The 10,876-nt window shown below is 40.4% G+C and overlaps 2 protein-coding genes across 2 annotated transcripts; both read right to left on the bottom strand.

The window, feature by feature from the left end:
- Positions 1-3,045: 3,045 nt before the first annotated feature.
- On the bottom strand, positions 3,046-6,319 carry LOC124260481 (serine/threonine-protein phosphatase 6 regulatory ankyrin repeat subunit B-like). The gene is made up of 2 exons (XM_046694812.1): positions 4,984-6,319; positions 3,046-4,914 (listed from the first exon to the last, which is right to left on the bottom strand). Exons 1-2 carry the CDS (start codon positions 6,250-6,252, stop codon positions 3,046-3,048), a joined length of 3,138 nt encoding a protein of 1,045 aa, XP_046550768.1. The 5' UTR covers positions 6,253-6,319.
- A 33-nt stretch (positions 6,320-6,352) lies between these two features.
- Positions 6,353-9,516, bottom strand: LOC124260482. The gene is made up of 4 exons (XM_046694814.1): positions 9,454-9,516; positions 8,802-8,825; positions 6,958-8,219; positions 6,353-6,433 (listed from the first exon to the last, which is right to left on the bottom strand). The coding sequence occupies exons 1-4, from the start codon at positions 9,473-9,475 to the stop codon at positions 6,353-6,355; spliced, it is 1,389 nt and encodes a 462-aa protein (XP_046550770.1). The 5' UTR covers positions 9,476-9,516.
- Between the last annotated feature and the right edge of the window lie 1,360 nt (positions 9,517-10,876).

Here is a 10,876-nt window from a genome sequence, read left to right on the forward strand (position 1 = left end):
CAAGTCAACAGGAAGCATTCGTTATCAGTCTTTCCTGGGGAGGAAGTGGAGACGGATGAGTCACCACTATCACAAAGACTCAGGCTATGTCAAATGTTCACTGCAACAAGGCAGGAAGCACCTCCTAAGGCTGCGGTAAACTTCAAAGTATGACATAAATAAAACTGAACTAATATCAGAATTATTATCGTGAAGGTTATGATACAGTGGACTAGATACCACATACAATTGTTTGTAAAATAACAGAAATACATGTGTTTAGCATTCTGTTATTTGTAGAAACCTTAGGCCTTTCACAACACCATACAAATAGACTAGAGAATAAAATCGTTCATTCGTCTATATATCTGGAAACATTGCAATGACAAAATATTTTTTTCAGAATGTTATACCTACACAGACACATTCAGAACAAAATGATTTGCTGGCAGAGGTCATCTGTCGTAGGGAGGCGCAGACGAGACCGCATCTTGTATGTGCAAATTCATTAATGTGAAAAATTTTCTGAAACGTTTCGTGATCTTAAGGGTTTTGCTAGCACTAACACTCGACTACTAACGACTTCATATATCCAAAAAAAAAAGAAAAAAAGAAAGAGTCACAGATGACTGCGACGAAAATTTGGAATGCACTAATTTTCCATACAGTTAGTAAAACATTTTTGTGTCCTCAGTGTTACTGAATAAACACACTGAGGAGGAAACAAAATTCTCACTCGAATGCAATATCCGGGGTTTTCGTCCACCCTTACCTGTTTCAGTATCGTTTATGCCTTACATGCGGTTACCTCCCCTGATGAGATCACTGACACCGTTGGAGACCGAGAGACTAAGCGCATAAACTATTGTGGGTATCCTTTTTATTATTGTGAAAACATACACAACACATACTATGGATTCAGGTGCGTGAGTTATGAGTTATAGTCACATCGACAATATTTCAGCCATATCGTGACTAGAATAGGCCATATGTTAATAATACACACTTTTTTTTGTGGGGTGTTCATTTTAACATTGAAGCTAAATCGTCAAGCACTTAGCCTCTGTTGGATTATCAAGAAAGGGTTTTGGGTGCGTTCTCTCAGCGAAACACTTGTCTTATCCTAATCCTTGCTTAAAACCATACAGTTAAGTAGGACATTCTTGGCCGTGATTCTTTCGTCACAATGAATACACAATGGCTGATGTTCCCCCTGCACACGTCCACTGCGAGCAGCAGAAATGAACGGTTTAATTTGAACTCCAAGAGGAACGGTTTCTCTCACAAATTATAGGAATTAAGTCCTCGGTCAAAAAGTCCTTGGTTAAAAAGTACAGGTAAACAGTTCTCGGAAGAATGAAAAATTGCTGTTCAACATTAAATACCGTGAAATTTGACGCCGTGATTGTATTACGAGGTGAGGTGGGGTCCGTCAAAACCCATAGCTACTCGTATTAATTTCATAACGCCTTTATGCTCCTATTCTCATTCCTATAGCTTCCACGTAGCCTCTGTCCTGTCACTGTCGACGGTAACACCACTTTCACTTCATCACTGAATACAACCTTTATTGATACAAGAATACAATAATACAACCTTTATTGATACAATAATACAAACAATTACAATGCAGCTTGAGCTCTTTTATGATTTTAAATATATGCATTGAGTGATATAAGGTATCAATGTTAGCTACTGACATCACGGTGAAATCAGTGTATGGGTTTCTGATAATTGACACTTTTATTCTTGAACACAGAAGTGACAAAACCCTTTCCACATTCATAAGAAATCTCTGCCAAAAGCACAGTGGATTGTACAATTGTGACTATCTCATGAGCAGATATTTGTTTCAACAGTATTACAGCTGTATGATGTTTTGTAAACAAATCAAGTCTGAACCAGACAATCCAGTGACTGTCACCATGTGATACGATAACAGAGCATTTGTTCATGAATTACAATGAAAGGTAATGATACCAGGTGTTCGCGAAAAGGTGAGCGTATCCTGCCCCACCGGTGACACCCGTCATTAGCATAAATTTAGTTATTTGTTCGCCTGAAATAATTCGGGAACGTATGGTATAAGTCAAAATAGTGAATTGCATCGGACATCATTTTTGTCACTGATGCAACAAATATGGAAGTTTCCTTCACATGTCTACCGTAAAACTTCTTGAAACTTCTTGAAATGTAGTAATGTGTCATGTTTGTTCCCAACGTGTCAAATCTCAGCATTAAATCACGTGAAATCCTACCCGAGGTATTATTTTGTAATAATTGTCAGGACAGTGCATCCAAGACGTCAGTATATAACAATTGTCACCAGCACACCGTATGTGGAACCAGTGTACAAAAATGATCACATGCTATTTCAGAGTTGTCATCGGGTAAACATCGCCACTATAGTGTACCCAAGGATCCATTGAGAAATAATCCACAGCACAGAGCATTCAAGGCATCAGTGTATAATAGTAGTCCCAACCACATGGTTTGTGGAAGGAGAGTGCAAACATGGTCACACCTTTGTTTCCAGAGTTATCATTGGGTAAAAGACTCCACTATGGTTTATACAATCATTGAGTAATATTTGTCAGGGGAGTGCATCCATGGTACCAGTATGTAATAACCAGCAGCATAGTTTGGCACCACTGTGGAGTAAGCCTCCGTACTAATGAATGGGTCATGTTTGCTCAAGGCGGTTTTGATGTGACAGGCGACAGAGGCAGAAACAATAAGTCACTCAATACTCATTGAGAACATGTCTTTGAATTACTGAGTGAATCAGTTCTGAACAATATTCCAGTTAGTAAACAGACTGCACACGTTGAATCAATACTGACTACTGTCTGATACACTACATGCATGATAGCCCTTCGACACTTTGTACAAAGTTTGCAAAAACACCATTGGGGCAGAAGATGTAAGCTCTTTTTCAGTATCTGTCTTTCTATTTCAGGACGAGCCTATACATGACATTGTCATCTACAATGTTATATACACAGCACTGGTCTTCCAAATTTTAAAAAGTCCTCAACCCATTTCTGAACTTGAGATTCACTACAATCACCTTGCAGAGCTAGTACTTTTAGCTAGATCTTTGAACAGGTTCGCAATCTCTATATTACCAGTCTCTTTCGCAAAGTCAAGACCTAGCTTTCCCTCTTTGTCTTTTATCATTGAAACGTCAGATTTCTTTAAAATCTGTTTCACAGCTCTATGTTGTTCACTTTGAGCCGCGTAATGAAGAGCCGTCCTTCCCTCTTTGTCTTGAGCAGATGGATCAGCACCTAAGCGTAAGAGTGTCTCTACATTATCAGTACACCAGCCTTCAGGCGCAAGTGCTGCACAATGAAGTGGCATCCTGCCTTGCCCATCTAGTTTATTAAGATTGGCGCCTCTCTGTAACAACAGCTTAACACTGTCTGAACATCCTTTTTCTGCTGCATAGTGGAGAGTTGTCTTCCCGCAATAACTCAGTAAATTCACATCAGAGCCGTGGTCAAGGAGAAGTTTAGCAACAACACAGTCTATTTGTGTCACTGCATACTGGAGAGGTGACATTCCTTGTTCATCTTGGGCACATTGATCAGCTCCTTGATTCAGGAGTAATGATACGGTTTTCACGTTTCCATGTTCTGCTGCTTCATGAAGAGCTGTTTTGCCATGTTCGTCCCTTATTGATACATCAGCACCTGTTTCCAATAGCAGCTGCACAGACTCACTATTGGGTAGTTGTGAGGCATAATGCAGAGCTGTTTTGCCTTGTTTGTCTTGCTTGCATGGGTCAGCACCTTTGGCCAATGCTAGAGTTATACATTTACAGCTTTGCTTCTCTGCTAAATAGTGAAGAGCAGTCTTTCCATCTTGATCTCGTATGCCAGGGTTACTTCCTTTCTCCAAGAGAAGTTGAACACTTTCCCTTCTTGTCTCATGTTCATAATTAAGGTGGTCACTACAAAATGTTTCATCTCCATGAGAGGCATAGTGAAGAGCTGTTTTGCCAAATTTGTCCTTGGCGCATGGATCAGCCCCATTAAGCAGCATGAGCTTCAAATGTTCAGCGTAGCTGTTCTCTGCTGCATAGTGAAGAGCAGTCCTACCAAGTCCATCTGTCACACCTGGTTTCGCTTCATTCTCCAAAAGTACCGCAGTACTGTCACTGAACCCAGCGGCATAATGAAGGGGTGTTTTTCCAAGATGGTCTTGTTGATTTGGGTCGCAGCCTGCCTTTAAGAGAAGAGTGGTAGTTGCACTGCTGAAAAGATTGTCTGCAGCAAAATGTAGTGGAGTCTTGCACTCGTGATCTGTTACATTTGGATCTTCCAATTCCTTTAAAAGAAGTTGAACACCTTTATAGCAATTCATTTCTGATGCATAATGCAGCGCTGTCTTTCCGTCACAATCTTGCCCAGAGATGTCAGCATCTGCCTCAGCTAAAACTTTTATACTATCAACGTCATTACATTTGGCAGCACAGTGCAGAGGTGTTTGGCCAAATCTGTCTCTTGAGAATGCAGTGAGACCTTTCTGTAGGAGAAGCCTTATGTTATCACCGTTTGAACTTTCAGCAGCATAATGATGTAATGTCCTGTCATTCTCATCCTGCACATGCAGATCGACATTGTGTGCCAAAAGAAGTTTGAGACATTCCCCGTCGTTGTGCCATGATGCACGATGAAGTGGAGTTACGCCACCTTGGTCGCTTAAACAAGGATCAGCTCCTCTCTCCAGAAGTAACTTAACACCAGCATGATTGTTAATCACAACTGCATTTAACAATGCACTTTTTCTAAGCCCATCTTGAATACAAGGATCAGCTCCCGCATCTAACAGTAGTTTCAGAATATCAGTTGTGATTTCAGATGCATAGTGAAGGGCCGTTTTGCCGCTTACATCTTGAACATGCAGATCAATGGGTGTGTCCAGCAATAGCTTGTGTCTTTCAGCAATGGTTTTGCTTACATCTTGAACATGCAGATCAATGGGTGTGTCCAGCAATACCTTCACAATGTCAGTCCTTCCTCTTTCAGTTGCACAGTGTAGAGCTGTTTTACCCATAGCATCCTGAAGACATGGACCACTTCCTGCATTTAGTAGCAATTTAACATTGTCACTACATCGTCCTTCAACAATATAGTGTAAAGCAGTCGTCCCGTCCCTGTCTTTAATATTTGGATCGGCACCTGCTTGCAATAGAGTGTTCAATAGCTCAGGGTGTTTCTCCGCTGCATAGTGCAAAACCGTTTTGCCTTTTGCTTCTTGAACATTCGGGTCGACACCTTTGTCCAATAGCATTTTCGTAATGTTTTCTAAATTGAGTGCTTGAGGGAAAAACAAGTCTGCATTATGAAATACGGAAAGCAACAGGTTATATCCAAGTCTGTCTGCTTGATTCACAGCCAGTCCTCGTTCAAGCAAAAAAGACAGAGGCTCACCGTCTCCAGTCTCCATAGAAGACAGTACTGCTGCAAATGCAGCTGTTCCTCCCTCATGGTCTACTATGTGTAAAAGGTCCTTTCTGATATCCAGAAGATATCTGAGTTTGTCAATAGTGTCAGTCGGCGATCTTGCTGCCTTGTGAAGCACTGTCTCACCGGTGACATCTGTCATGTCAAGGGAAGCACCCGACTCGTGCAGACATTTCACCACGTCAATATCGGCATTCCTACATGCTGCAAGAATGGCACGTTTGCAGACTTGATGTGCATCATTATTTGCAGGAAAATGTGATACAATGTCATCAACATCAACATTGACATCAGCGCCATTCTTTAGCAGAAACTTAACCATTGCTAGGTCACCACATTCAGCTGCCTTGTAAAGGATGGTCTTGTTGTCCTTATCTACACCTTCGATGTCACTACCTGCCTGTACTAACGCTCGCACTATGTGTATGTGTGGACGACACAGATCATCCACCCATAGCATTGGAATGCATCCCCAGGAGTTTGAAATAAGTACAGGTGCATGCTTTTCAATCAGCAACTTCACACACTCTAACTGATTATAGCACACAGCCAGATGTAGTGGTGTGTTGCCATCTCCATCTTGGACATCTACTGGAACTCCTCTGTCCAGAAGCAGATTGGCACATCCAGTATTACCATGCTTAATGGCAATGAAAAGTAGGGATGTACTAATGTTAAGTATCTCTTGGTGACTGTCTTCCACCAGCTCCAACAACTCAAGCAGGCATGCGCCTACACCATAAGCAGCTGCTTGCTGTAGAGCAGTGGGATAGTACTCCTCACGACTATATGGGTCAAACATTTCGGCACTTATGTTGATCACGTTCACCCCACGAACCGTAAGGATTTTAAGAGCTGCAGTGGATAAATGAGTCGCTGCTAACAATGTCATGAGCCTTACATCAACATTGCACCCAGTATTCAGGAGTGTGGTGATTATGTCGCTTATGTGCTCCATGTTGTATGGCTGATATACAGATGATCTATAACCAACACTCAGTTCTTTGAATAATTGGGCTAAACAGTCTTTGAACTCTGTCTGGCGTCTCTTCTGGTCTTTCGAATGTTCAACAACGAACTCCACAATAAAGGCATTTCCATATAGAACAGCCACTTTAAAAAAATTGTCTACATTGGATATTGAGTCCCATGTGAACTTGTCCTCAAACTGCGATTTGTCTTTTCTTGGCATCAGGACAAAGCTACACACTGTATAAGAAATGTCTTTGTCAATGCCCCTTGACATGCAGAGAGCTCTGAAACAAGCTGCATTTGGCCTCAGGCCAAAATCAAAGAGAGACCTGACGAGGACACTGTTGCCCACAACGATTGCACAAGGTAAACACTCCTGTAAAATGTCTCTTTCAAAATGGTCAAGCCCCAATGCAAATATATTTTCTGTCAGAACTTTCAACTGTTTCTGTACAACATAAGAAAGAAGATATTCCAATGTGAATATTTCATTTTGTTCGATTCCATGTTTAAAGGCATCACAACAAATCTGTACCTTATTGTTTAATTTCTGTTTGAAAATGCTGATAATGTTGTTCTCATTTATCCACTTATGGATCAAATGCTGAATGAATACTTCATCTTTAAGAGAAGGGTGGTCGACGATCTGTCTTGATACTCCAGGTGTTAGTAGTATATCTGTAATTCGATCAGCTAGCATTCCATAGTTTTCTTCCTTTAGATGTATCGCCAAATCATTGTCGCCTTCATTTTGTTTTGTTTTGACAAGTTCGACAAGCACTGACACAGAGCACGCTCTGATACAAATGTCTGGATACTTCTTAGACAGACTGATGAAGACAGAATCAAAGATGGATTGATGTTGAAACACAAATCCGTTTTCACTGTGTTCCAAATATATACCACAGAAGGATTCAGCTTTGTGTCTGATGTTGGCCAAACTGTGATAAGAAGGTAAACCGGAACAGATCTCCTTCACAATCTGCAGGGATTCTTGGAATTCCTCTGTACCATGCCGTGTGAGGAGATCATGTGTTTGTAGACATCCTCCTCTTAGCAGCACCAGCAACAGAACACAGTAACCAAGCCCATCACTCTCCTGTAACCTGTCTACCTCCTCCAAGATGTAATCATGTGGCTTCAGGAAGAACTGAACTCCTTTACTCTGTGCCTGCTTGCTCCCAGCAAAATATTTACAACACTGAGGAAAGCCAATACTTGACCCTGAACGAGCCACCAGTTCCATTTTTTTCTTCGTGAACTTGGTTTTGATTTGACACATGATCTTCAACATCCTCATTTTTTCATTTGGTCGAAGAGAATACTGTCCGTCATCAATTGTCACATTGGTGATATTCTTCATTAAGCGATTACTCTGCAGTTGTCTCTCACACTGAGCACTGATTTCTGGTCTCGATGTTATGATCAGGTAAACACGACCAGCTTCTACAGAGGGCCATATTACATTGAATAATCTTGACCATTCGTCTGCAGTCGATTCAACAAAGTTGCTCGAACCAAAAATGTTGTCGACCATTATAATATATTTGCATTTAAGTTGTCCCCTTCTTTGTGGTATTAGCTTCCATTCTTGGGCTGATGTTATTATCAGTGGAGTTCGTCCTTCGTCCTTGGCTACCACTGACAGGAGTCTCAGTCCCAGTCTCGACTTACCAGAACCAGATCTCCCTTTGATGAAGATGATGCCATGTTGTTTTAACAGTCTCAGTGATGACCTCTCAAAGTACGTGGAGATATATTCTGTATGGTCATGATCTATTAACGCTTTGGTCGATTCTGCAATATAACAGAGACGACGTTACATTCAGAAACAATAAATCGTATTACCAGATAGGATATCTGTTTTCATAAGTCATGTATTCAGGGATGGAGACCCTCTGAGCAACATTATTTTCCCTTCTACCTACCCCTCCATAATACTAAATATCTAAGTAAAGCAAGTTTTGATTTCCCGAGGTTCTAAATTGCCAATGTCATTGGGGCTCCTTTTAACTTTAAATGGGCTTATTTGTTTTTATCAAAAATGTGTAGATTCATAGACTGAGCGTTAGCCCAAGGTTTTATATGCTAGCAACATATGACATGTCAGTTTTGTCAAGGTATTGGCGGACTGTCGCATTAACTTTGATTACTGTATTACATCTTTAGCGACAAATGATACCTTAGCTACAGTGAACTTTTATATATGTATGCATTATTTGATGAAAATATCTTTAGTCTTTCTGCGGAAGATAAGTTGTCACTTCATGCAATCGTTTGATGTCTTTACGTATATATGTGAGGCAATCAACACAAGTCACGATATCTCCGGCGCACATGCACTCCAAAGCACTTGGTAAAATTAATGTTTTGCCTCACCACAAATGTTGACAAAGCGTCTGTCTGAAAAAAAGAAAACATGTTAATATTTTCCTGGTACCCCGGTGGAGACTAAACGTCCTCCATGAGAATGAGAAAATCACCCCATGACAACGACAATCGTTGCTCACTTTATAAACCATCTCTGCATTTATGCTGTACTACGCCCATGTGACTAAAACATATTTAAGAGTTAAATGTTTGCCGTTTTTGACATTCCCAAATGCTATGCTGTTGACAGTTTCATGTCAGTGAACTTAAATTCATTATTTCCATGCCAAACCATAGCTGAAATGTGATTAATCATGTAATAAAGACACGTTGCTGCCCTTTGACGAGCCAGGATATGGTGATCTATAGCCGAATCAAAGGTTTGATAATAACATGATTATTCATAGTCAGTTCCATATCTAGGACAGCCAATGTCGCACTCAGGTATACCTTGTACTGTCCTCTTCACGAACCGAAACACTTGACATATCTCACATCCTATCCTTAAGTTTACTGATATTCTTCCATCGAAATTCACCTGATCAACGAATCGATTTAATATAATTAGGGCTAAAACTGAATGTTATCAGTTTTCCAAATTCAGAAATAGATAACACGTTAGAGATAAACTATATGAACTTGAAGTATAACACTCTCTCACCAGCACAACCGTGCACGGCCATTGTCAACCCTCCTTGCTTCTCTTGAACCGTAGAATTGTACTCTCAGCTGTCAACGAAAACTATACTGTATCAATTAACGTCAACAGTTGAATAGTTGAGTATTCACCTATATGTGACGGTACAGGGAATACAACCATGTACTACTTTTCATGAATAGATTTAAGTTCATGCTTGGTTTAAGTACCAAGCAGACTTTAGGGTGTATAAGGTGTGCTGGTTTGCTGTGTGAAATAGTTAATGCTTGGTTTAAGTACCAACAGACTTTAGGGTGTATAAGGTGTCCTAGTTTGCTGTGTGAAATAGTTCATGCTTGGTTTAAGTACCCAGCAGATTTTAGGGTGTATAAAGTGCTAGTTGCTGTAAATAGTTCATGGTTGCTAGTTGCTGTGTGAAATAGTTCATGCTTGGTTTCAGTACCAAGCAGACTTTAGGGTGTATAAGGTGTGCTAGTTGCTGTGTGAAATAGTTAATGCTTGGTTTAAGTACCAACAGACTTTAGGGTGTATAAGGTGTCCTAGTTTGCTGTGTGAAATAGTTCATGCTTGGTTTAAGTACCCAGCAGATTTTAGGGTGTATAAGGTGTGCTAGTTGCTGTGTGAAATAGTTCATGCTTGGTTTAAGTCCCAAGCAGACTTTAGGGTATATAAGGTGTGCTAGTTGCTGTGTGAAATAGTTCATGCTTGGTTTAAGTACCAAGCAAACTTTAGGGTGTATAAGGTGTGCTAGTTGCTGTGTGAAATAGTTCATGCTTCTTTCTTGCAAGCTTCCAACCAGGACCCAGTATGCAGGTGTTGCTATAAAATGGTGGATGCCTAAAATGTTTCAATCCTTGCTTGAAGATGTTAATAAATACTGAAAATGTATAAAATTACCAAAGCAACATGGCACTATAAAGAAGTAATTTAATGTCTGAAAGCGCCTGTGTCAGGCTATTTGGTGAAATAAGAATATTCAATTCATTGCTTAAAAACTATTACACAACGGTCGGTTCTTCTCAACAGATTTGCCTGTTTTCATTGTTTTCACTCTGATTACCTCCCCACTCTCACTCCAAGACTCTGCTTGAAGTTTATGAAACGAATACAACAACAGTGTGTTTGAAAAGTATGTCCCTCATACTGACGCGCGAAAGAAAGGCATCATCTACTTGCACAGCTTTCATAAATGTGCTCATGTTGAGACTTTGAAATGATGAGATCCTGTTGGAGAGCAGTGGTATTTCAGTGTGCTGGCATTATGAAATCGGCATTATCCCCTACGAGTAATGCAAAAAAAGCCATGTCACCTCACCTCATGCATTCAAACGAAAATTCGTCAATGCATTTTGTACATTCGCACGCGTATCTTAATACCATATCTGGAAATCATGGACGCTAATGTGTTATAGCTATTGTCATCCTA

The sequence above is a fragment of the Haliotis rubra genome, unplaced genomic scaffold, assembly GCF_003918875.1.
Source record: "Haliotis rubra isolate DU_JTF1 unplaced genomic scaffold, ASM391887v1 Scf765, whole genome shotgun sequence".
In the NCBI taxonomy this organism is placed as follows: Eukaryota; Metazoa; Mollusca; class Gastropoda; order Lepetellida; family Haliotidae; genus Haliotis; species Haliotis rubra.